Source organism: Nannobrachium achirus, assembly GCF_963921795.1.
Source record: "Nannobrachium achirus genome assembly, chromosome: 10".
NCBI classification, from domain to species: domain Eukaryota; kingdom Metazoa; phylum Chordata; class Actinopteri; order Myctophiformes; family Myctophidae; genus Nannobrachium; species Nannobrachium achirus.
Genome location: NC_137819.1, coordinates 31,297,074 through 31,324,480, shown reverse-complemented (window position 1 = coordinate 31,324,480; position 27,407 = coordinate 31,297,074). Strand labels below are relative to the sequence as shown.

Sequence of the window (27,407 nt, the reverse complement as noted above, 5' to 3'; positions counted from 1 at the left end):
TCCAAGTGTGTAGACACTAAATTAAGTAATGTGATTGTTTAACAATAATTTAAATCTTGAGAGCATAAAATGACCCTTACAGGTCCATTTTGGTGTCATTTTACACTCTCAAGAGTTAAAGATCTATAAGGGTCCATTTGGTTACCAACTCTCCATCATTTAGCTGGGGACCACCTGGAAGGCTGGAACCCCCTCAAGGACCACTGGTGGTGTCCGGACCACTGGTTTATTTGTGTAGCAAGGCAATTCAAAGTGTTTTGCAGGAAACATTGAGCATTAAGACAGCAATGAGTACAAAAATAGTTCAAATTGAATTTAAAATAAAGCAGAACACAAACTTGAGAAAACGATGACAGGGCAGCACAAGAAATAATTAAAATCCCCAGTAAAAGGCAACAAGCAAACAAAAAAAGTCTTCAGCTTTGATCTTTTGATTTGTAGCTGTAGAGTTGTAGTAGCAGACCTGCAGTTTTCTGACGTAATAAAGACTGAACGCTGCTTCGTTCTCAACATACAGTACATAGGCATAGTTCTGACTCTGGGGACAGAAAGGCAGACCTGTATAGGGTTCTATAGGACCACAATGGAAACAAGGCGTTATCTTTTTAGCATTGCTTGCGTAATTGTACTTGCGGTACCGTTTGCATTGCAAACTTGTTCATAAAGTATCCAATCAAGCAATCAACCTGTCCCAGAAGACCCATGACAATCAGAAATGTATTTAGGCATGTTATTTTGAAATCAATTCTTTGACAAGACAGGAGCCAGGGTTAAAATCTAAGAACTGAAGTGATTTGATCCACTGTCTACTAAGGCATTGAGTAGCATCTGCAAACAACTGAATGATGATTTATTTTTTAGGGAAACCTGTAAAACACCGTTACAGTCGTCAACGCTACTGAACATGAATGCATGGACAAGTTCCAAATCCCGCTGAGATTTACTTAATTGTCATGTCATGTGACGACTGAAATTCAGGTCTGACTCCATGATTACACTAAGAAGTCTGCCTCAGGTTGTATGGATTTTAAAGATTACAGATTGAAGCTGAGCACTGACTTTTAATCATTCATTCTTTGTCACGCCGCAAAACTGTCAGCTAAATAACTGCAACAAAGAGGAAAATTCAAATACATTTTCACACAGTGTCAGTATAGCAGCATGTTTAATGTGCATTAGAAAACAACTTAAACTATACATTCACAAACCAACACCAATCAACTATGGGATAAAGCATACATCACGATTCATACACAGCATACACAATGATGCACCAACACCCGGGATTGTTGTGTTGTTTGCGCGTTGGTGAAATGTTTTGTTGTACCACAAGAACTCATGCAAGCATTGTATTTACCATGATTCTTGTCACGAGACCAATCATAACATCTGCACAGGAAATGTTCCATTTCTGTTCTACAGCAGCAATCATTCCAACATTATTATTAGTCTGTGGAGATTCTCTTCTATATTTAGTATGATTGCTGTTAAGAAGCTGGTCCTACTGGCTGTCTCACTGCTTTCCTGTCAGTCTCTCCTACTCTCTCTGTGGCTCAGTTTCAGATAAGGTTCTCAGAACCTAATTTGTGTTCTGCTGAACGCAAAAAATTGGAAAAAAACAGCAGATTATAGACTTGTAAGCTTATAGACTGATCTTTCCTTTTTTAAAATAGTTTTATTTAATAGTCGCTCCCTGGTTCTGGTTATAACGGAAACACAAGCAAAAAAACGTCACAGAATGTCAAGCGTTCTGGAAAGGTCAAGGTTCTGGGTTACAGAACATCGTAGTCAAAAAGAGCTATCAGCTGTCATACTCTCTCTCCTACACGGTCTCTCTCCCTCAGATTTACTACTGTCTTTCTGTCTCTCAGCTGTCCTACTGTCCCGCCTCTCCCACAGCGTCTCTGTCTCAGGGCATCTTGCAGGTCAGTCAATCAGAGCTTTGGTAAGAGTTTGGATCATCTCATTGACTCCCTCTAGCTCCATCTTCTTCCCGGGCGTGGCCGACACCATGGCGAATGACCTGATGAATGAGGTGGGTCATCGTGGAAATGAGAGTTAATTGAAATGAAGGTATTCAAAGTACAAGATCAGAGCAAAAAGAAAAGAGGTAAAATATATTAGATTGAGTAACCCTTTATGTTTATCTGAAAATGTAAATTCTGAGAGTTTAGGTTTGTAAAGGAATTTCACACTTTCTCAGCTCAAAATATATTTTTAGAAAAATATGTTATGCTTTGAACAAATATATTAATTATTATGCCATTCATAAGATTCTAAATCTGGTTTAAAGGACAACTTTAGTTTTTTACAACAAGGGTTCATATTTTAGATTGTAATTAAAAGATATAAAAGATGAGTGTTAAAATTATTTCATTTACTTCTTTCTATTGTTTTAGAGATTCTTATTTCAGTGGTTGGGGGCATGCGTACAAGTGGCTAAATATGTAATTTTACACAGAATAAGCCCATTCCCGAGATACAATGCAACCTTTCATGGTTGGATGTGACTTATGGGGGCTAGAAGTGTTACAAATAGCAATAAAGAAACTGCTGGCTTATTGTGTCTAAAAATACATATTTAGCCACTTGTACGCATGCCCCCATACGTACACATGCCCCACATTTTAGCAAGGTAAACGCGATAAAACAATAGAACGAAGCAAATTAAAACATTTTAACACTCACTTTTCTTTTCTCTAATTACAATCTAAAATATGAACCCTTATTGTAAAAAAACAAAGTTGTCCTTTATTAAAGAATCAAAACCGGTTCAAAGAAAGTTTTTGAGCTCTTTTGCAAAATGCGTGATGACCACGCACGCACACACAGAGTATGTCATTGCTGTTGTACAAAAAACATTGTAGCGCAGATAAATAAAGTAGGTACCTGCGTAGAATGTCTTGATGATCTGACAGAGTTAGATATATAAACTAGGTACCTGCGTAGAATGTCTTGATGATCTGACAGAGTTAGATATATAAACTAGGTACCTGCGTAGAATGTCTTGATGAGCTGACAGAGTTAGATATATATAGGTACCTGCGTAGAATGTCTTGATGATCTGACAGAGTTAAGGCCCTTTTCCACTGGCAGCGATAACGATGACGATAACGATTTAAAAAAGTGGATTTTCAATTGAAGTGGATCGGCAGCATCCACCCAACACCGATACAGACAACGATAGCCGACAACTACATTGTTAGGATCAACAACGATGTGGTTAAGATCACAGTGATATGGAACTGGGTCTCTGACAAACAGCTCGAGGTGCGCTCTGCGCGAGCGGCTGTTAATTGGCGCCTCTTCACATTGATGTCCGATAACTTTATCGGACATCAATGTGAAGGCATAATTATCGCTGTGATATTTTATGGCTATCGTCATCGTTATCGCTGCCGGTGGAAAAGGGCCTTTAGATATATAAACTAGGTACCTGCGTAGAATGTCTTGATGATCTGACAGAGCTGAGGCCACCTCGCTGAGCCAGCAGCACAGGGTCACAACCAGCTGCTCTACACGCATGCCTTCAACCCCTCCAGAAGATAACAGCTGACTCCAACGAGCCTGCAGGAGACAAAGACACAGATGTTAGACAACACAGACAGACAGACAGACAGACAGACAGACAGACAGACAGACAGACAGACTTAACATGACGTATGGACAGAGTAGGGACGGGCAATTCACTGGAAATATATCGAAACCGATATTTACAACCAATAACCGACTTTCATTTAGGTTAATGGAATGATCAAGAAGCCGAGAGTTTTTGACAAATAAAAATAAAATAAAAAAGTTAACGAATCGTATATATGGAATAGATTCTTTTAACCAATTAACACTGCACTTCATAGTACAATGGTGGCGTAAAAGATAACAGCTGATCTACAAATTGTGACAGCTTGTAGATCAGCTATTTTCACTATATTAAAGTTACTTAATTGTAATTGAGGCAAACGTTTGAAATAACTGTTACTGTTTGAAGCTCACTACGCTCAGACAGACATGTAGACAGACAGCTACCTGTAGGAATTCTCTGACAACAGGCGTGATGCAGACATCCAGCGGCTGCAGACGGGAACAGCAGCCAATAGGAATGACCACTGGAGCGGTGTGGGAGGAGCTTAGAGTGGACAAGAAGTGGTCATTCATGTGACCTCGATGAGTGTCCACGATCAACACGCTTCTACTGTGATTGGACACATGAGGGCGCCATACCTACACATGCGCGCACACACACGCGCACACACACGCACACACGCACGCACACACGCACACGCACACACACACACACACACACACACACACACTTTAGTTAACTGAAATATAAATAAAAACAGGGTTTTACAAAATAATGAAAACATTTAACAAAAATGGGTTGTGTGTTAAAAAATCCTTAATAGTTTGCATCTGTCGATTTATTTTGGGTTGATATCTCACTTTAAATTTTGTGGATCAAAATTATGGTATGTTATTGAATACACACTACATTTTCCGACCAATATTGACCAAACTGGGGATCCCTGAAATTAAAAGGTTTGACAAAATGACAAATTAAACATTGGCCAAATTGTCAAATATTAGAGGCAGAAATTGTGAAAATAGCCGATCTACATGATCTGCTATTTTCACAATAGAACCGTGTTGGACAAAATGCAATGCCTCAACTCTTAGTTCTCTTCAGAACTAAGAGTGATTATGATTATTTTGGAGGTCGCGGCCTGAAAAGGTTGAGAACCACAGTTTTAGGAGAACAGTAATTTCTTGCAGATGTAAAGGACAAATAAAAGACATCTGGAACCCTGAACCAGCAGCAGTTATCACCTTGTGGTGCCAGAGCTCCAGCCTGCGTTGCTCAGTGAATCCCTCAGTCTCAGCCAGCAGGGTGATGTTGGTGGGGAAGCCCTGTGGGAGGACAGGGCTGGCCCCGGTGTAGAAGATCATGGGAGAGCAGCAGGTTCCGTCCGCCAGGCCGGACAGCACGATGTCCACCAGGGGAGGAGTGTCCGCCGGCGAGGAGAACATGCTGAACGCCGACGAGGACAGGCGCTCCATATCGATGAAGATGCTGAGCTCGTCCATGAAGCCCACAGCAACGGGAGGCAAGCCAGTCTGCAACTGCATGGGATTGACCACTTAATACCCTCTAGAACTTGAAACGGACCTGAGTTGCAACTGCACTTGGTCTGCTCTTGTTTCTTTCTACACAAAACGCGATGGAATAGAGTAATGAATTAGTGTAATGAAGTCACGACGTCCATCATCCCCCGGTTAACAGAAGTAATTTCTCTATGGAGAATAACATTGAGTCATCTTAAAATCGTCTCATCTAAGCATTGTGGTCCAAAAATAAACAAACTGTCTCTGCAATATTGTCGGGGAGGTGGCTCTGTATGGTTTATTGCGACCGTCAGGGAGCAGTTTACTATGAAAACCTCCACCGGCCGTCCGTCCGTCCGTCCGTCCGTCCGTCACACGTCACACCTTTGCCCTGCTCATATCTCACACCACATGTGTACACAAACCTTTGTGTACGTTGCTGTGGCAACAGTCTGTTGTTGCTGGTCTGTTAGTGTACGTTAGCAACCACCTTAGCAACCATGGTTTTACCCTAGCAACCAACTGTTTACCCTAGCAACCAACTGTTTACCATAGCAACCATGTTTTTTTACCCTAGCAACCAACTGTTTACCATAGCAACCAGATACGCAGAGCAGGGATCTCCATATATGGGCATAAACAGGTGACATCACACTGATGTCAGATACTCAGAGCAGGGATTTCTCCATAATATATGGGCATAAAAGGGATTCTGTTAGGGATCTCCATATATGGGCATACAAGGGATTCTGTTAGGGATCTCCATATATGGGCATAAAAGGGATTCTGTTAGGGATCTCCATATATTGGCATAAAAGGGATTCTGTTAGGGATCTCCATATATGGGCATAAAAGGGATTCTGTTAGGGATCTCCATATATGGGCATAAAAGGGATTCTGTTAGGGATCTCCATATATGGGCATAAAAGGGATTCTGTTAGGGATCTCCATATATGGGCATAAAAGGGATTCTGTTAGCTGTTAGTGATCTCCATATATGGGCATAAAACGGATTCTGTTAGGGATCTCCATATATGGGCATAAAAGGGATTCTGTTAGCTGTTAGTGATCTCCATATATGGGCATAAAAGGGATGCTGTTAGGGATCTCCATATATGGGCATAAAAGGGATTCTGTTAGGGATCTCCATATATGGGCATGAAAGGGATTCTGTTAGGGATCTCCATATATGGGCATAAAAGGGATTGTATCCCAGATGATGCCCTGTTAGGAGATCCACACTAACAGAATCCATATATGGTCCTACCGACAGCTGCTATAAGCCAACCCTGGCGATAAGGTCTGAGTCGAAGAAATGCTTCTTTCCTGGCAAGAATTGCCCCTTTATACTGTAGGGCTCGTTTGCGTATTGTATGACATCACGCCACATCATCGGCTGAGGACTGTGTGATGTCATCATATCTCCATATATGGAGACATAAGTTGCTCATGCCCAAATATGGGCTGGTGAGGTCAGACTTAGTGTGATGCGTAGGTTATCTCCATATATGGAGATTCAACTTCAATGAGTAACCATGGCAAACTGTCAACTGCCCGTATGTCTTGATAATTGGTAAAACAAACTTTTGGCCTATTTGTGGAGATAAGCGACCAACGGTCGCTTATCTCCCGATTAGGGCGTCTTACTGGTGATAGTCAGTCACAAATATTTGATAGTCTGTTTCTGGTGAAAATGGAACTAATTCAGCGACATGAGTGTTTTCTCACCATCAATTGATTGATTCTTCATATCCATATGAGTGAAACCGCTGAGATCATTTGTTTATGTTTGGAACACAGTTCTTATATGACGCGATATGAGAAAAGTCTATGGGAATTCAGAATGGGGGGAAAGAAAACATGAACCAGGTAGGATGTCAAACTTTGTTACTCTATGTCTGCTGCCCCTTTCCAATCCCAGTTATGGTTCAAGTGATTAAAGCAACAAAAACATCTCACGACTGAAATGTGGTGTTAGGTTAGAGTTACACCAAACTTTCCTTCTGCCTATTCTTTTCGATAGGAACGGATCGGTTTCTTTTTGCGGAAATCCACGAATGGCAACAAACGTCTCTGTTCCCATTGAAAAGCATTGGCAGAATCTGCCGCATAGGGAGAATCAAAGTTCGGTGTGGCCATAACCTTGAAACCGTGTGAAACTACACACACTAAACAATTAATTCATAATGATGATGTTTTGGTATTATCGTTCTAAACCTACAGTATGTTCCAGCTGTTCTGCATACAACCAACCAGGTGAAGAAACCATAGATGAGACCATTAGAGCTTTATGGAAGATACTTCTGAACATTTCTATTCTATTGCTAGTTTGACCAATTCAAATAAGGTATTAAAATAACTTTAATATCTATTATTACTGTAGAGCTTGACTTTGCCAGACACATTTTTGAGCTTTAGGTTTATGCCTGAATTATACTTGTTTGGGAGCTGTAGAGCACAGAAAATAGCAATCTACAGGCTCACAACATGTCATGGCATGACGCATTACAGGTGTTTCTACCTGTTTTTGGAGGAAGTGTGTGAACTTCTTTGCGTTCTCATTCAGGTTTCTGGGAAGTCGTCTGTTGGGCCCCCTGCTGTCCGGCGTGGCGACAGGCTGCAGGCTGAGGTTTTGGCTCAACATGAAGTTCACGGCCCAACAGTAGGCCTCCCGTAGCCCACAGCTGGACGCCTTCAGAGCATTGGTGGCTGCTCGCATCAGGCTGTCCTCACTGATGCACAACTGCAACAACAACATCATCCGCATAAATGCACTGCGGCACTCTTTTCACGATTTATATCCACCTGTTTCTGCAAGGCTTTACTGTAGCATTATCTGCAGGACACTTCCGTTAACAGCAGACATACAAGCTCACATCGCGTCGCAGATGCAACCGTTGTGAGCTTGTAGATCACACTCGGCTGCGACGCCGGAATTGTCGCTCGCCTTCTGCGCAATGCACGATGGGATGTTGGAAAGTTGTGGATAGTTTTAAAATACATTTTAAGTCAATGGAAAGTCACAGGTCCAGATGGACACCATTCCCAGGGATCTCAATATCCACATGATCCATCCATGTCCCCCAGGTTTTATGTTCCCCAGGTTCTACCTAACCCTAAACCTAACCCTAACCCTAAGGTAAGAGGGGAACATAGAACCTGGAGAAGAAAGGGATGACCCCGGCCTGTATATAATGTGTTTCTTGCTCAGCAAAGTTCTTGCTTTACAAATCACACATTTTGTAAATCAAATTGTAAAGCCAAAAATGGCACACAAAAAAGTGAAAATGGCATCTATCTACAAGCACGCGTGTGTGTGTGTGTATATGTGAGAAAGATAGACCTGTTGTTCTCTCTGTGCGAGGACCCATTCAGCCAGGCTCTCTGAGTTCCAGCTAGAGTGTGTGTTGTCTTTGTTGGTGTCCTGGGCCTGTTGCAGAGTCCAGGCACGGATGAGAGCCGGGTCGCTTCGGAAACACTGGGCCGCCTGGGGGACCCCGTTACACAGAGCATACAGAACCATCTGCAGCTCTGACACTGAGAGAGGAGGAGGACGCTGGGACCTGGTCGACATTTTCTTCTCTGAAGCCTACCGGGGAGGGAGGGAGGGGAGGGGAGCAGGAGAAACCTCTGTGGTTTTAATATTTGATCTAGTTAAATGGGCACATCGCCAATTTTCAACCGTATCTTCATATAATTGGTCCTCACTATTGCTTATTATAAGATGGCACCATTTCCGTCTACTCTCTGTGTCTCATTGGTGGGCTGTGGACAGTTCAGAAACCTGCATAGCAGTGACATCATCGGTCATTTCACATTTTTTTTTGAGCGGTGGTCACACCGTCTCCTAAGCGTGACCGTGTGTGTAGCTATGCGTCTGTCTATCTATGCGTGTGTGTCTGTAGCCTGAGCCTGGCCTGCAATACCGCTGGGTGACCAGAGAGGTGCTGTTGAGCAGGCCTGTAGTTTCTATTAGCTTGCCCACAGTGAGAGCAATAGGACCATAATATATGAAAATATTAAATAAGGTTGAAAATGTAAAAAGTGTTCCTCTAATTGTGTGGAAATTAGTTGACTAATAATGTGTGTGGTGTAACAAAAAAGTAACGAGTAGTGTAGTGTAACTAGTTACGGTTGTCGGAGAGTAATGATGAGATTACTTTTCTGAAGGGAAACGGTTAATATATTACTTCTTTGTTCTGTGTGGTTTGGGGTTTCCGGAAGGTGAGGGTGATGGCTGATATGCCCAGGGAGTAAGTGGAGGGGAGAAGGGGAGTAGGGGAGGGGAGAGTGGGAGTAGGGGAGGGGAGAGTGGGGAGAGGGGAGGGGAAAGTGGGAGTAGGGGAGGGGAGAGTGGGGGAAGTAGAGGGGAGAGTGGGAGAAGGGGAGGGGAGAGTGGCGGGAGGCGAGGGGAGAGTGGGGGAAGTAGAGGGGAGAGTTGCGGGAGGAGAGGGTAGCGTGTTGATTGACAGCTGGGGGGAGGCGGGGCCAGCTGAGGGGAGCGTGTTGATTGACAGCTGAGGGGAGGCGGGGCCAGCAGGTAGGAGGTGGATGGGGAAAGATCCACCTCCTGGTTTGCTCACTGTCTGGTCCTCCGAATCAGTGACAGCCATCGCTGCAAGAGAGAGACAACAGTTACTCAAATGAATTAACTATCCTTAATAACAGATTCATAATCAATCCATAAGAACTGTGTTCCAAAAATAAACACACCACCCCGGACATTTTACTCATATGGATATTTACCCAAAGAATAACACAATAAACGCTAGAAACAAATGCCAATGACTACATTTCCCATGAATGCGGCTAGTACAATGGACAGTGATTCCAGACCCGGAAGCAGGGGCGTCAATTGAGTATGGCAGGGGTATGCAGCTGCCATACCCTGAAAATAAAAGTTACTTTTAAATATAAATCCATGAATGTCTTTTTGTCTATCTGTGCTGGTCCCAGAAGTTTAGTTTCCGATTTTTAAGGCAAAATTAACTCAGGTTATATCAAATATGAATAAATATCATAAACGATGCAGCGCGACCCCACTGACAGAAATTCACAGATGATTTGTTTATTTTTGGAACAAAGTTCTTGTATGACAAAAATAACAACTGTAACCGGGGGGATAGTGCCCTCTAGCCTAAGTGACATCAGGACTTCGGTTGTCTATAAAGCCCGTATCAGAGTCGGGTCCGCGGTGGACGGCTATCCACCGCGGTGTAGTGCCGTGTAGTCTTTTTGAGCGTTAACGTTGTAGTTTTATGACTCAAAAAGACTACACAGCACTACACCGCGGACCCGACTCTGATACGGGCTTAACAGTCATATTTAAGTGGCTAATTGATTTGTCAATTTATTAAAATGTATACAAAAACGCACAATTATTAAATTAAACAAAACAGTAGTAATCACTAATAAAATAATGGATAGTTGCAGCCCTACACACAATTAAAAAAAAGTTTGTGTTATGTTACCACAGTGACCAGGGTGTTCTGCAAGGTGATTGGCCATCATGTCTCCTGTTGTTGTCACATAAGTACAAGACTGACATCTGAGTCCCACTGGCAACCTGAAAAGAAACAAAACAATAGTACTAATACAGTAATAACACAGAACTACTAATACAGACCTAAAACTAATAATACAGATAGGCTACTACTAGTACTGTGATGAATAATACTGTACTACTACTACTACAGTATTAGTAATGCTGTCACTAGTGATAATGCTAAGTTCTACTAACTTCTACTGTTAGTACAACTACTGTACTATTATCAATATCACTGTTACTATCAGTAGTACTGATGTCAGTCTCTGTGATGTGCAAACACAATGGTAGAATCCTTACCGTGGATACAACAGGTACATAGACGAGTAGCTTGGGGTGGGCACACCAGGATCAATCACATGGTTGCTGTAAAAAGAGAATGATAAAATCATATGTACGAGGTCCATAGAAAGCTTTTGCTTTTGAGACAAATTCTGTACAATGTACCATGAAGGGGAGGCTAACAGAATATCAGTTTATAATACTTTACTACTTTAAAATAGCATATACTGTATAGCAAACAGCATTTATGTAGATGGTCTTCTTCATTGTTGTCTCATACTTTCAATTGGATTAGGGGTGCAACAGTCAATTGAACTAGTCCATTTAATCGATTACTGAACCCTTTTTTAAATAATCCATTTTCTAAAATAAATGCAATTTTTGCATTACACCATTGTACAAAGAAATATAAAATTCATGCTGAAGTCGGTTAACGAGACTAATTGTGTGTCTATTAGTCAACACAAAAGTTGAAAAATCACTAATAATCGTTACTAATTTGGATTATTCACATTATCAATACGAGCACTCTTTAAGAGGGTTGGTGACAAGTGTCTTCAAGAAGTGTCACACAGCTGTGACTGGCTGAAATAAAGTTGTAAAGGTCCAATTTTACTACTTCTACTACAACGACGACTGCTGGTTATTAACAGTGTGTGATGTGATGCAGATGGAGCATAAATTGGGCTTATCAAGGTGCATACGGTACATTAGGCTTTACGGTGAAAGGTGTTGAGTTGTGTGTTGTGTTTGTTACCTCATCATGTGGTTGGCGTAGGCTCTGGAGCAGTAGGTGACGTATGTACACATACTGCACCTCACTCCAGCCGAGAAATGACTCAAACCGCCTGACACAGCTTGCTTACACTCTATGCAGCTGTACACACACACAGAAACGGGGAGAGTAACAAAACAATACAGTAAATACAGTTTTCATAATAAAGTTATAAAACAGCAAATGTAACTTTTTCATGTCAAGGACCCCTAAAATGTATTTGGCTGCAGATCCCCAACTGTTTATGGTTTAGTAACATGATCTAAGCACTGACCATGAGCTTGTTGGTAGTTCCGAGGGCGCTGGTTCCAATCCGCCTTTCGTGGTTTCTACTATGTCTATGTCTCTACTCGTGTCAGTTTCATCGTTGCTGTAAAAAGGAAACACAAGACAAAATAATAACAATTTAAAAGGTACACCTAATTGTTTGACAGGCTATTATTATAGTTGTGTGAACGTGAGTATGTGATTGTGGTATTATACTTTTTGACCATCTAAATCTCAAAAGACGCATCGTGACACGTTGTTGCCGTGTCATTCTCTCGAGACATAGTCTGTAGCTGGAAGAGGGACAACCCGAGTGGGCGTTCCCTTTTCTTTGACGATGGCTAGCCAGATTGTTGCTGTGTAGATCACCGATTTTGACAATTTTGGAAACTTTTTTAACCCATTTAGGCCTAGAATTATTGACTGCTTTAACCAGTGAAAAATAGCAGATATACAAGCTCACAGCGCGGCACCGAGTGCCGCGCTGTGAGCTTGTAGATCTGCTATTTTTTTTACAGTCGTGAAAATGTGTGCACATCTTTGAATATATGTATTTTCAAAGGGAACGTTTGTAACTCAAATTTTGCTTCTGGGTGGTCCCTGGAACTAGATATTTTGAGATGGGGGTCCGTGGCCAAATAAATATAATTTTGGGGGTCCTTCACATGAAAAGGTTTGAGAACCACTGACATAGTAGTCTCTCAAGAACAGACTAACTGAGCTCCAGTTTAGTGAAAAGGACCTTTTCTTTGACGATGGCTGGCCAGATTGCTGACATAGAAACACAGGTTTTTCAAAAAAACCTTAGAAGGATTCAAAAGACACTTATAGAATCGGGTCAAAATTCAAATTTGCACAATTTTTCAAAAATAGCAGATCTACAAGCTCGCAATGTATATCTGCTATTTTTCAATAGTTAAAGCATAAAATAATGAAACACAAAATGTGTACCCGTTCTAAATGGGTTAAAATGTTTCACCTGTAATATCATGCCCAAAATACGGACAACGGGCAGACAATAAACCCTTTTGCAAATCCCGCCCCATTCTGCCCTGTTACTATGATGGGACATTAACCCTGGGCAGATTGTTTTTATAGTGGAAGTGGATGGGATTTTTTTTCCCCTTCATAGCCTCATTACAGCTATATAAAGTACCAAAGGAAAAACACCTAGGTGATATTAATAAAAAGGGAAGACAAAGGTACAGTAGTTACATTGCAAAACAGGGGATTTACCCGAAATATATGTTTTAATTTGTTTAATCCCAGTGGGACAGAATCCTCTTTGCAGATTCTTTTATAGTGGTAGTGGATGGGATTTTTTTTCCCTTCATAGCCTCATTACAGCTATATAAAGTACCACAAAAAACACATCTACGTGATATTAATAAAAAGGGAAGAAAAAGGTACAGTAATTACATAGCAAAACAGTAGTTTTCCCCCGAAAAATAAATGTTTTAATTAGTTTAATCCTCTGGATCAGAGATAGAAAGAGAAGCGCATTGCATCTTGGGTACTAGGAAGAGGACAGAGAGAATGTTTCTCCTCACATAATAGGCTGGCTTTTCGTAATTCTGCCCATTTAAATGATATGTACCCAATCGTGACTCTTAGACCATTGATAAGGTACATGTGAACTAGTTTGTTGAAGCTTATTCGTTATGATGAGCGAGATCGCTTGACGCTTGCCGTCGCTATCACCGTACCGGCCGATCTCCGTGTCGCGCACTGCGGACAGTTGTTGAAAGCCAAATTCAATATTCTCCACTGCACAAACTCCACCCCCGATAGCAAAAAGTGAATGTTTTTTTCTGGTTGGCCAGTCAGGGAGTCTCAGGGACCAATCAGAAGGCTGACAAACGGTCTATTCCAGAGAAGAATGCATACACATTGAGGTAGAAAAACTAAAACAAGTCTCAAGTCATTTTAAGTAATTTCTGTTTTTGCCAAGTGAAGTCTAGATGTCTGGATGCACTGGTTCGATGTTACATTGATTTAAAAAGGTCTGAAAAGTCCCTTAAATGACCCCACCCCAAATCATGTGCGACCCCTATTGTGTAAGGCAGTAGAGGATCCACGTTGTAGCCAGTTCTTGGACAATTATTATACAGTATAGTCATGTTTCTTGAAGAAGAGAATGACTGAGATCATACCTGTCATCATCTGTCAGAACAATCATTGGAGGAGTTTCTGTGTTGTTGAGATGTCGAGAGGATCCAGGACCATGTGACACCTGCTAGACAACACAGCACACTTTATTATGACTAACCTCACCAGTCTTTCCTAAGAGGAAAGCCTAATATTCGTTTACAACGGGCCGTTTGATCCGGAAAGGCGGAAACCACAAGCAGAAGAAGCGGCATTGCTTTGTTTTGGTTTCCCCCCTGTTTGTTTCCCCAATCCCTATTAAAATGCTCGAGTAGCCTACTGTAGTATTGCCAGTCGCTAAGAGTTGGACTAAAAGATGCATATACCAAACACGTTTTCCAAAAGCAAAACTATGCCACATCAAGGGGTTTATTAGGTAGGCCCTTAACCCATTCCCTGCGAACTTAAAATATGGATGTGCGCTAATAATGCCAGGAAATATTAATATTTTAATGTGATCAATTGTCTGAGTTTGACCAGAGAGACGATAAACTACCCCCAAAAACACCACTAGAGCGCGCCATCGTAACACTGAAAACATCACAGGTCTCCGTGTGAAGCTGTGTGAAGAGCTCCTCCTCTATGGGTTTTAAAATGGCGGCGCACAGGAGTACACAGCGGGCGGATCTAGACGATTCGTGGCAGATCGTTCACATTGACCTATCGTCTGGGCAAATGGTCGGATGCAGACGCCACACAAACAAAAATCGGAATTAAAATCCGACCTACTGAAGCGGCGTTATGGATGTTGTTAGTATGTTAGCAGGCTAACGGCTGGGAGCGGCCCTCTTACACAGACAAGGCCTGAATTACCAGTGACGTCATCAGCGTATCCTTTTTTTTCCACAGTCTATCGTTACAGCCAGTACAAGGTAGGGTAAACCGTTTGCGCCACTGATATATCGAAAAAAAAGCTAAAAAATTGCTTTTATATAAAAGTCGATCTGAAAGTCGATCGGCAGAGAGTCTCCTAGTGAGGAAGTCGTTCTGAAAGTCGCTCCGCAGGCAAGAAGTTAAAGTATGTCCTTGAGCACAGGGGAATTATTTTACGGTTAACAGTTTACGGTTTGAGAGTTCCGGCCAAACTTTAAGGACAACAACATGACGTAGAGTGGTTTCCGCTCCCGACCGGATCAAAGCCCAAAATGTGAAGCGATCCCAGGCTAATTATGACAGAGAGGCAGGCAAGCAGTCAGGCAGACAGACAGGCAGACATACCTCAAGGGAGGGGGCCTGACAGTTGGCCGTATGGTCATTAACAGGCTCTGCTGACAGTGATGACCTCACTGTTACCTGAACAGACAGAGAGACATTGATTCTAGTTTACTTATAAAGCACATTTAATAATATCAGATTATGACCAAAGTTGATAAATGTATTAATCACTTGAAGATAGCATCCCTATTCTGAGTGGGACCTTCAGCGACAATGGCCAATCTACATCAATGTACATCTGGAGCTTGCAGATCGTCTATTTCTTTGGCAAAGATATTTAACGTGGAGCCCTTGGGAATCTGGTCAACTAAGTATAGGATTTAAAAGGTGTTATGACATCAAACTGTTTTCGGTGAGTGAGATGCTTGGCTGAAATCAGTTGTGGTGACTGGGAACCTTATTCCATGTAGTTACCCTGGTTCCTGGTTTCAGTCCTTCCAGCTGACGAGGTCTGATGTGAGTTTTATGATGAGTCTCTTTGTGGAGTTGTCTGTCTCTGGCATACAGGAAGAGGAGCCGGCACCTAACGCAGCTGTACAAGTTCTTCCTCTGGACACAGGCACACAACTTTCAACAGGGCTGCACAATATATATATCAAAAATGGACCATGAATGCCATATCAACATGCACACTGTAAATCGCAAAAGCAACATACTGTATAGTTCAACAAACCAGGTTAAAAAAAAGGATGTTTTTGTTTGGATTAGAAGACATTTCTTTCTTTACGGGGAACAGTGAGAAAATGTATTGCTACATTGGTGGTATTATATTCATTGTCAACATAGCAGCAGTAGCCAGGTGTAAAGTTTTCAGTAAAACTATGTTGTTGGAATGAATATATACAGTAATGTATTTATTTATTCTTCTCCTCTTGCTTTTCAATGTCTCGGTTCTATGATGCTGGTTTTCTCCAGCATCGCACAGATCGCTGTGTGTGTGTGTGTGTGTGTGTGTGTGTGTGTGTACCTTGTGTTTGCCAATGTGTTGTTGGTAGGCTGCTCTGGACTTGAACACTCGCAAGCAATAGACACACATCAGGTAATGTGTGTTCACATGAGCCTCTCTGAAGTGACGCACAACAGACGAGTAGAATGATGAACGATACTCACACACCTACGCACACACGCACAAAAAGAAACATAAGCACAAAACTGGGTTAAATAAAATGAGAAAGGTATCACATTTACAGCATACACCCAATCATCCTGTGGGACTAATAAGGTAAACAATAACAGGAACACGCACACTCACAACAAAACACTTTCAATTTCAACATGAAAAGATATTTGGAGGAGGAAAAATAAACACAATTTACATACACATGCTCACAATAGGACTAAACATAGTATAAAAAAGGTATACAATTAGAACACACACACCTGGCAGATATAAGGCATCTCTCCAGGTTTGTGTGTGGACTTCATGTGGTTAAGGAGAGCAGCTTCATTGTCATAGGACAGCTCACAGATCTTACACGTGGCTGCAGGCGGACGGAGAGAGAGAAGGAACAAACACCACCTCTGAAACCACAGTAATTTATCATTCAATAGTTCATACATTCTTCATTCAAACCATATAGCTTCAGGGGCACTGGTTAACCACATAGGGCCTACAGTAGGTATGTGGCGACACACAGGCCAGATGCGGTCAGCGCCTATGTATCTGTATTCTGTACAACAGATTATCTCAGATACCACTGCAGTCTAGCATTCAGCTAGTGGGTACTAAAAAAACAATGTTTTCTTAACTCATTGACTTAAATATATTAAAAAAAAAAATTACTTTCCCGATGTTCCCTGACAGCTATTTTTCGTTTTCTTACCTTTTTAAAGTAGACACGGCATAACCATCTCAAGTAAGATCGTGCACAGCGTCGCCGACAAAAGACTGCACATTCAAACCATCAATCTGTTCCAAAGCTAAGAGCTACTTTAGTTAGCATGTTTACAGTGGAGACTACGCCGCACAGGAAACAGACATATGGGAGTTTCCTGCAAAATCTAGCATGGGAGTGAATGGAGATCCTTTTTTTGATCATGCCTACTTCCTGTTGGAAAACCGGATCCGATTCTTTTACAGCAGATGCACACCATCACGATTATTAATTAAATGAAATAAAACAAAAAAGCTCAGGGAACTCGGGCGTGGAGGCATTGGAACGTCGGGAATAACTCGGGAAACCGGTCACGTGGCAATCAATGAAAAGGTATAGTGTTTTGTACATACGTGCAACGTTGTTTGGGCTGTGAACCTCTAGGTGGCGCTGCAGTCTGAATGGAGTTTGGAAGTTTCTGTAGCAGTGATGACAGTGATTTGTGTCTGACACATAGAGGTCGTCCTCTATGTGCTGCTGCACGTGAGACATAAAGCTGGGGCAGAGAGAGAGAGAGAGAGAGAGCGAGAGAGAGAGAGAGAGAGAGAGAGTGAGAGGCAGGCAGGCAGACAGACAGACAAAGAGAGAAAAGGTACATTCATAAATGAACTTCTTATTTTTTAAGATTTGTTTTGGGGCTTTTATGCTTTTATTAATAGGACAGTAGACTGACAGGAAACGGGGAGAGAGATGGGGAGTGACATGCAGCAAAGGCATCAGAGCTTATGTGGTATATGCGCCTGGACCACTATAGGCCAGCGGGCACCACCAGAAGTGAACTTCTAATGGCCCTTGAAACAGAGCACGCAGAAAATACTGAGCTCTGGACACTGTAGTGAAAAGAGTGCTTTCCGACTGTATGAAGATTCTAAAGCTACACTAAATTTAGTAAGTTAATGCAATGTTTTTGGACTGAGTTGTGGATTTACAGTTTAGGTACATATCTACTCATGGTACTTTGCGGACCGCACAACATTGCATTTCGCCTCTTGAAAATGTGAGTAGTGACAAATAAAACATTGATTCTTGATGTTGTGCAGTGTTGTGTGCCGTTACTACAGCGTTACCTGATGTTGTTTGGTAGTAACAAGCGACAGTCACACTCGTAGGTGCGGTCCGTTATCGTGGTTCCATTTGACTGCGTGACCTTTGACCCGGGGCCTTCGTCGGTGCCGTAGAAGAAGTCTTCAACGAGGATAACAAGTTTCTCCGGTTGAGGAGGAGGAGGAGGAGGAGCAGACGAAGAGGGGTGGAGGCCGGAGGCGGGGGCGCTGCAGGAGGTGGAGCTGAGAGGAGACGACAGAGGAGGAGCTAGCTGTTGTCGGCGAAGAGGAGACACGGGAGAGAGTTGTGGCATAGGAGGAGTGACACGGGAGGGATGCAGACGAGCCAGGGACGCAGGAGGGAGGTGGGGAATAGGAGGGGGCAGGAGGCTCGGCGCGCGGGTCTGAAACACACAAACAGGTACATGATTTAACCCGTTTAGGCCTGGAACTATTTAATGCTTTAGCTATTGAACAAGAATTGACACATTGTCAATACATAAGCTGGTCACATTTGGGTTAAAAAGGCGGGGACGTTTAACAATGTTACCATAATGCTTTGAATGAGCGTGACAAAGTGAACATATAACTGACTGACTATATTGTGGGATGAAATCTGCAGTAGACGGCTGTGAATTGCTGTAAGTGGCATCTCTTTGATATTGAAGTAGGACTGTCATCTAAGGGGTAGCCTACTGTCATTTTAAAAAGTAATCTTACAATAGGTCTACTAGTTAATATGTTTATGATGTCATTGTGAGAATGTGCTATAGTGTTGTAGTCGAGTCCACCTAAAGTGTCCAAGTCAAGTCCAAGTCCTAGGGGGTTCGAGTCCGTTTTGTCTTATTAAAAAAAAGGACAAATAAGACTTGGACTTGGACTATATGTAGTACAATATCCCAAATCACAGACGATAATTATCCAGTCTAATATCATGATATGGATACAAAAATAATATGAATTTAAAAAGAATTATAGATTATAGGTCTCCTACTGTAATCTATAACATTTTTAAACATTGCTGTTATAGCTGTGTCATTGTAATAAAGCTGCATGATTATGGCAAAACTTATATTATCAAACAAAATCTTATTTTAATATTTTTTAATAAAAGCTAAAATAAATAAATAAGGTTTCCCTATTCAAACACATAGCAGTACGTGCATGTCTGCATTTCATTGTTTAAGGTGAGAAATGTACCTTATGTCATTAGTCTGATGCCTTCAAGTATATGCAAAGCAAAAAAATACCCCATGTTACTGCTTCAAGTTGTTTTGATTCGTTTTAACCTCTCTACAGAGACTTACAATGTTACACTTCTCTCTATTGATCAGTGCACTTTAAAACGTTCGGACGAGGCTAACGAGTTGTAATAGGCTACACCTGGAAAGACAAAAAGAGAAAAGACGTCAATTCTTAATTCAGCGGTACGGGTGGATTAATGATCACAAAGGCTGTGTTTGGAATTGGAAGCTGTGTAGGCCTACTGTTTAAATAAGGACTTATTTATTTGGGAACATGTCGAGGATGTCCTGCAGGCTGCAGGTAAGAGGAAAGCAGAGAGAGTTGTAACCAAAGTAACGAGCCTGTTTTGAAAATGTAGCAGAGTAAAAGTACAGATACTTGTGTTAAAATGTAACGGATAAAAGTAAAAAGTACAAATAACTACTCAGTAAAGTACAAAGTACTGAAAAAAGTACTTTGTTACAGTAACAAAGTATTTGTACTTCGTTACTTCCCATCTCTGTAACTGAGTACATCTACAGTGCAGTATTGATACTTTTACGATACTTTTACTTAAGTAAAACATTTGAGTACTTTTTCCAACAGCTAATTTTCCCCATAGCCTGGAGGAGCGGTAACTGCTATTGGCCCAGTTCTTTCCCCCCATTGTCTGGAAGGGCACTCCTGGGGTACTGTCCTGCGATTGGCCCTTAGCTCAGTACCATGTACATGGATAGCCTATCCAGAAGAGGTACTCAACGGTAGCAACTCTCTCGTCTAGGAAAGTGAGCTGATTATAAAGCTGGTCCTGACTGACCAGCTAAAAATAGCAGATATACAAGCTCACAGCGCTGCGAGCTTGTAGATCTGCTATTTTTTGAAAAATCATGATTCTTTTTTGCAAGTCTTTGAATAAATCTTTTTAGAAGCGACGATTTGTAACTCTATTTGCTCCTGGGTGGTCCCTGGAACAACATATTTTGAGATGGGGGTCCATGGACAAATACATGTAATTTCGGGGGTCCTTGACATGAAAAGGTTTGAGAAGCACTGATTTAGTAGAAGGATTTAGAAGACATTCATAGAATCGTGACAAAAATATTTGAAGACTTGCACAAATGTCCACAAATTTTTTTTTACCAGTCAGGGGGGGAAAAAAAATATTCTTTAGTCACAAGCTCTTGTTAATATTTTTCATTGGTTCAATATTTATAAAACCCACAAGATAAGACTGTGGAATAGCGGAACTACAAGCTCACAACGTGTAAAGCGACGTGACACGTGAGTATTTAGATCGGCTATTTGATCATTGTATAGTATGATCATGTCACCAATAGCTGTGTTATTAATTGTAAACTGGTAGTTGTACCTTAGAGGTTTGGGAGACAGTCTGTCGGTCAGTACTGGAGAAGGTTGACCTGGGCGATCTGTGTTTCTTCTGAAAATGTCCTTTTAAGAAGGACATATGAGTCTGCTTCAGACACCGGATGATCTCCATACTGCACAGCTGTGGAAGAGATGACGAGAATGATGACAGTGTGTGTGTGTGAGTGTGTGTGTACTGTTTCCCCTAGAATTGTTTTCAGGCCCGGTTTCATGCACAGGCGAGGTGAAGTAAACAGCATGAAGTAAACAGTATGAGTTTGATTTGCTTAATGCTATCCAGGTGAAATCCCTTGAGTTAGGGAGCCAAATTTTACATTGCCTATTTTTGCACGTTTGAGCCAGATGACAACGGAAATCCAGGTAGTTTACAAGAGGATCCTTTTAAAATCGTCAAGACGCCACATTACTTTTTCACCACGGTAATTCAAATTCCATAACCTCACAGCCCCCAGTGACAGCGCCATTATTTGATGTGATGTAAAGTTAAAGCAGTCATCACTTACACACACAAAGCCTCTGAGAGATGAGACCATCTTGTACTGAGAATGACACACAGAGCAGTCTGGAGGTCTGGCCCGACGGCGAAGACCTGGAGGAGAGGAGAGAGGGTTAGCTAAACGCGTGTACCGTGTATCAAAAGACTTCAATCGGACTTGTTCTTTAAAAGATGGACTCCAGCTACACCAATTTTGATGGATCAAACTTCTTTTGTTCCCTCAAATATAAATGCTTTGATTTCTCATTCTGCCCCAGCTCTCTCAATACCTTCCCACTTAGACTCTCTCTCCTCTGCCATATTCACATAGTATTCACATAGAATACACTGTTCTACTGTATTATCTATTCCTAATGTGCGTTTTTCGAATGTGCTTTCTGTTTGTTAGTTTGTTTTGCTTTTTTGTGGTAAGTGGTATACAGCTGAAAAATGTGTAAGAAAAAAAAAAAAAAAGAAAAACAGTTGTGAAAATATGTTTGTTATATTTGTACAAGTTGCCTAAACTGAAATAAAAACAAAGTTAAAAAAAAAAACATCCCGGTTCCAACGATGGAACAAGGGCGGAACGCTTGTTTTCGGTGGAGATGACGGAGGCGACAATCTGATCTATCTATAATAGCAATCATGACATAAGCTATTTATTATAATCACTAATTCACTATGAAGTGTCTTTAATTATAATTAAAGTAAAAATAGTCAAATAACAAGGACAAATTGTTCTGCCCACAACCTTATCAAACCAAAATGCCTAAACTACTGTAAATGTAGGTCTATTATAACTATGATAATGGTTCTTGTAAGTCCCAATTATTAAGTAGAATACTTGACCTTATAAATATAGAATGTTTATAATGTGTTATGATTATTTCTTGTGTTATATGTTATGAAACATCGCATGTAGGCCTATTATATTACCTATAACCTATACACAAGTGAGCTCTCGGCACCTCCGCGCGGTCCAGGCGAACACAACGGGGCGCTCCCTACCTCCGGTTCAGCCAATCACAAGCTTCCACTGCTGGAAGCAGGATGTTGTTTTGATACACGCTAGCTAAACACCTTTGCCAGTATTCAACCTGAATCATATCATTGTATTGTCAGGTCATGTCAGTAACTTATGGTGGCACTCCACCAAACAGACTACTAGAGACTCTTTCCAAGTCGTTCAGACTGGCAGTCTGTGGCATTTAGTTGTCACATACTAAGCACAGACTCTAGTCAGCCCAAAGAACAATGTTTTTGCGCTGATCTGTGAGTGCCAGTGTGTTGCCTGGTCTGCTCATTATAAGTGACTTTGGGCTTGATTTCCTGTTAAGTCGCTTGTACATATTCATGTGTAGTTTCATATTTGGGCTTGCTTTCAAGATTATCTTTAAAAAAAGCTGACATAATAGGGCTCAAGTGGTGAAACTATCTAGCTTATATGTGAGATGGGAAAATGTCTCGGGATTATTTAGGCTTGCTTCTGCACCAGTAGCAGACTAGAGGTCCACTCTACAGAGGAGTATTTACCCCCTCATTCCTACCGACGGCTAGCAAAGACGGCAAACTAATGAACATGTTCCGTCCTTCATCGACGGGTTCCGACAGCGCCATCGCCGGCAAACGTGTCGGCAGCATGGCTTAACATCACACTAAATACACAGTAACGCTAGCAAGTTACAAGTTACATAATGATGAACACACGGAACACACCAGTGATTTCAGTGTTTCTAGAGATCACACTACTACAGACGGGCAGTCGAATGACGTCAGGAGATCAGTCGGTTGGAATGCACTGAGACCCGACAGTGACAGACAGCTACTACAGTGCAAAAAATAGCTTATTAATGTCGTTTTACAACAAGCCCGCTGCTATCTGACGATTGAAAGCCGACAACCTTTTTTAGCGTTTTTTTTCAAACACGGCCACTGCCGTGTAAAAATCATCAGAGCTGTAGAGAAGTGAAGGACTAGTCTCCAATCTCCATACCTTTCTGAAGCAGTTTTGACTCTGTCCGAGGACTCAGACTCTGTCCCTTGGGTTTCAGTAGACGACCACGGCTCGAGAAGCCGGATTCAGGGGAGGACTTGTTGTGGAGGCTGTGTGCCTTGGACCCACTGGGGGTCGGAGTCAGGAAGGGAGGAGGTCTGGGGAAGACAGGGTAAGGAAGTAGGGAAGCGACGCAGCTTTTCACCACCTGCTTTGCTGTGGGACCACACACCACATCCAGAGAGGAGACAACATGTCAGACCACAACACACACATTATGTATAGTATAGTATAGTATAGTATAGTATAGTATAGTATAGTATAGAGGGTATGCACGTGACATCATCATCATATCTGGAAGTTATGCTGGAACGCCTACTGAGTGTAAAAAAATAATAATAATAATACTTTCTGGCCTTGACAGCCCATATCCAAACAGAAAAGTCCTAGAAACGGCGTTAAACAACGTTAAACTCACTTTGCCACTCACTTTGCCATTCACTTTATGCATGTGCATACCCCCAATAGTATAGTATATAAAAAACAACCCGTTCTCCCATAAAATGCTTTCATTTGTTCTGTCTATATAGCTATATAGGTTTGATTCTCATATAAGTCCAACTGTGTCAATAAGAGTGAGAAAGAAAGAAAGCAACAGAGAGAGAGAGAGAGACATGCAGACTAGAGGTCTTCACGGGGGGCCCGACCCCGAAATTACCCGAGAGACCCGTACCGGGTTCCGCCAGTGTTTTATCATAATCACTCTGAGCCGGGGTCAGAATGGTCGCATTTCCCTCGGAACACTTCGGAACACGGGACTGTAGGCTAATCATCATGTGTTTCGATGTTAATATAGATTCCTTGGCAGCCTTCTTCTGCCTGTCAATCAGTTAACAGTGCACGCCGCACAGCTGCCGTGAGTGAGGGATCTCGGTACATGAAAGGGGATTTTAATAATGATTAAATTGTCGGGTCTCTCGGAACCTCGAAATAAAAGGATTTCGGGACAACATGTCACGGGTTTCGGTCTGTAAAACAAGAAAGAAAGTCGGAACGGGACGGAATCGGACGAGACCGTTACGGGGCCACTCGGGTTTGGTTTTGTAATTTGATTATTATTTCGGAACAGGTCGGAATCTGTCAAAATTTGACGGTCCATTTCGATTTCGGTTCGTTTTTTTTGGACCCGTGAAGACCTCTAATGCAGACGCAAAGGTAAAATAAATGTCCCTTCCTGGCTCAGCCCCATAATACTTGAGCTCAGCTTGAGCTCAGTCCTTGTACAATGTACAAATAGGGCCGAATACTGACATCTCCATACTTTTTGTTTATTATCATTTTGAAGTCACATGTGAAGAACAGCACATTACATTCCAGCTAAATAGTAAAACAGACTTTAGTGTGTACCTGGCATTAACGTTGCTTTATAAGATGAGTTCACGGTCCCTCGGCTCAACACCTCTGCTGCAGAACCACACGCAACCCCTACAACACAACCATCCGCCGCACACACACACACACACACACACACACACACACACACACACACACACACACACACACACACACACACACACACACACACACACACACACACACACACACACACACACACACACACACACACACACACACACACACACACACACACACACACACACACACACACAGTTTACTGAGTGTTCAGGAACCCAAAATCGTCCTAACAAAGACTGTTTGACAAATTAAGTATTACCTGTGATGACAGGGAAGCCGTCGGTCTTGGGCGGAGTTAAAGAGGTGAGGGTATTGCTGGTTAAAGATGTGAAGGTCTTGTTGAAACTGTTGTAAAGCAGTACTGGTTTGGTTTTGGAGTTACTGGTGTGTACAGGTGTGATATTGTTGAAGTGGTGTACTGGTGTGGTTTTGGAGTTACTGGTGTGTACTGGTGTACTATTGTTGTACTGGTGTACTGGTGGGGTTTTGGAGTAACTGGTGTGTACTGGTGTGGCATTGAGCTCAGGTCTGAGCTCAATGCAGGTGAACCCACAGGCCGAGCCTCCAGTTCTGGAAGTCAGCTTCAGCTTCACACCGCCCCCTGGAGGACACACAGTGAATACATAAAGAGGGAGGAAAACTTTATTGGCATAAACACCATTCTTTAGCTATCTAAGACTGTCACAGCCATCCACTAGCGTGATGATGGGTGATTCTTTGTAAACATTAAGGGGCATTTCTAGACTGACTCTAAGACTGCATTTATCAAAGACCTTTACAATGCGAGTTACATTCAGCCATTCACCCATGATACCTACATATAAACACACACACGCACACACACCAGTGGACATATACAGTACATTACATCGATATTATATAGATATCATGATATGAGACTAGATACTGTGTGAGTATTTGGATATCGTAATATGGTGAAAAGTGGATATTTCACTTTCAAACTTGTTAGGGGTCATTTTAACATAAACTCTAACTTCAGTGTTTCCCCTATATGCATTAAGGAGTGGCAGGCCGCCACCCCTTAAAATCTGGCCGCCGCTCTATGATTTTCTTTTCTCTTTTTTTTTTGAAGATTCTTTTTTTTTTCAGAGGAATTATTTTCACAACAACGTGACTCATGTTTAGAATATGGTTGTTCTCTCGGTTAGGTACGGCTGGAAGGAGATTATAGCGCTCCTCTGCTACACTCATTGATTGGATGGAGAAACTTCAGCTGCGCACCGAGTACAAACCCACTCGTAGCGTCGCATAGGCAGTGCCTATTAGGCACTGTTACAGGAGAAGTTTACTTGTTGTCCCATTCATCATTACAGCTTAGCTGTACATTTCTCAAGATTCATTTAAAAACGTATTGATAATGATTTTAGAGTGGTGTAGTTTGTGGTTGTCTGTGGCTAAATTAGGCCTGGGGCCAATTCTGATATCTTCACAAATTGGTACCACCCAAGGTGACCGTACATTTTTTACATTTTTGACTTCCTACATGTCTCTAGTTTACATTTTGGTATGATAACCCTTTCTGCGACCCAGCTTAATTGATGTTATCACCCGCTAGAGTCGGTCTCCCATCGACTTTCTATACAGGAGGAAAATACCCAGAAAAATACTTTTTTTCTGGGTATTTAAGGAGGATCTGAGGGGTCTAACTAGGGGTTTGTCATGATGCTGAATCCATTGCAGGCATTTGTTTTGCACAAAAAACATTCCGTGGGCTAGAAATGGCCTCAGAAAACAATACACGAATGGGTGAGTATTCATGTTAGTCGGAGGCCTTAGGGTTTTTTTGTGCAAAACAAATGCCTGCAATGGATTCAGCATCATGACAAACCCCTAGTTAGACCCCTCAGATCCTCCTTAAATACCCAGAAAAAAAAAATAATTCTGGGTATTTTCCTCCTGTATAGAAAGTCGATGGGAGACCGACTCTAGCGGGTGATAACATCAATTAAGCTGGGTCGCAGAAAGGGTTATCATACCAAAATGTAAACTAGAGACATGTAGGAAGTCAAAAATGTAAAAAATGTACGGTCACCTTGGGTGGTACCAATTTGTGAAGATATCAGAATTGGCCCCAGGCCTAAATGTGCAGTTTGTGTCTGACTGTTAGCAAGCAACCTAGCCTACAGTGTGTGGAGAAACAAGAATTGACACAGTCAATATATAAGCTGGTCAGATGGGAAAAAAAAAGTTTTTTGAAAAAAAAAAAAAGTTTTGGAAAAAAAAGTTTTTTGGAAAAAAAAAGTTTTGGAAAAAACTCGGGCGTGCTCAAACAACAGTAATAACTGCGTATTACCTTACTGTACTTTACTGTACTGTATACTGTACCTCACTGTACTGTACTGTACATATTCTGTGTTCTATATCTATGAAGTCTGTGTTCTAGATCTATGAATTTTGTCACTCCCCCCCCCCCCCCCGTGTGTGTGTGTGTGTGTGTGTGTGTGTGTGTGTGTGTGTGCGTGTGTGTGTGTGTGTGTGTGTGTGTGTGTGTGTGACTTTTACTTATAACTGAGTACATCTACAGTGCAGTATTGATACTTTTAAGATACTTTTAAAAAAACAAGTGTAAAACATTTGAGT

At 41.8% G+C, this 27,407-nt stretch overlaps 1 protein-coding gene across 3 annotated transcripts in view; it reads right to left on the bottom strand.

Moving 5' to 3' along the window:
• Positions 1-1,146: 1,146 nt before the first annotated feature.
• Positions 1,147-27,407, bottom strand: part of pogza (pogo transposable element derived with ZNF domain a) — a 38,982-nt gene continuing 12,721 nt past the window's right edge. For all 3 annotated transcript variants that reach the window (XM_080734954.1, XM_080734956.1, XM_080734955.1), the window contains exons 7-29: positions 25,066-25,407; positions 24,738-24,815; positions 23,331-23,546; positions 21,366-21,451; positions 20,846-20,983; positions 18,277-18,656; positions 17,563-17,705; positions 16,716-16,816; positions 16,303-16,449; positions 15,750-15,884; positions 15,339-15,413; positions 14,126-14,205; positions 11,980-12,075; positions 11,688-11,807; positions 10,949-11,014; positions 10,575-10,669; positions 9,294-9,718; positions 8,447-8,692; positions 7,625-7,846; positions 4,828-5,121; positions 4,027-4,221; positions 3,437-3,567; positions 1,147-2,023 (exon numbers count right to left, since the gene is read on the bottom strand). In XM_080734954.1, coding sequence (XP_080591080.1) covers positions 1,927-2,023; positions 3,437-3,567; positions 4,027-4,221; positions 4,828-5,121; positions 7,625-7,846; positions 8,447-8,692; positions 9,294-9,718; positions 10,575-10,669; positions 10,949-11,014; positions 11,688-11,807; positions 11,980-12,075; positions 14,126-14,205; positions 15,339-15,413; positions 15,750-15,884; positions 16,303-16,449; positions 16,716-16,816; positions 17,563-17,705; positions 18,277-18,656; positions 20,846-20,983; positions 21,366-21,451; positions 23,331-23,546; positions 24,738-24,815; positions 25,066-25,407 — 3,908 coding nt within the window. In that variant the 3' untranslated portion in view covers positions 1,147-1,926. The remainder of the gene's footprint in view (positions 2,024-3,436; positions 3,568-4,026; positions 4,222-4,827; positions 5,122-7,624; positions 7,847-8,446; positions 8,693-9,293; positions 9,719-10,574; positions 10,670-10,948; positions 11,015-11,687; positions 11,808-11,979; positions 12,076-14,125; positions 14,206-15,338; positions 15,414-15,749; positions 15,885-16,302; positions 16,450-16,715; positions 16,817-17,562; positions 17,706-18,276; positions 18,657-20,845; positions 20,984-21,365; positions 21,452-23,330; positions 23,547-24,737; positions 24,816-25,065; positions 25,408-27,407) is intronic.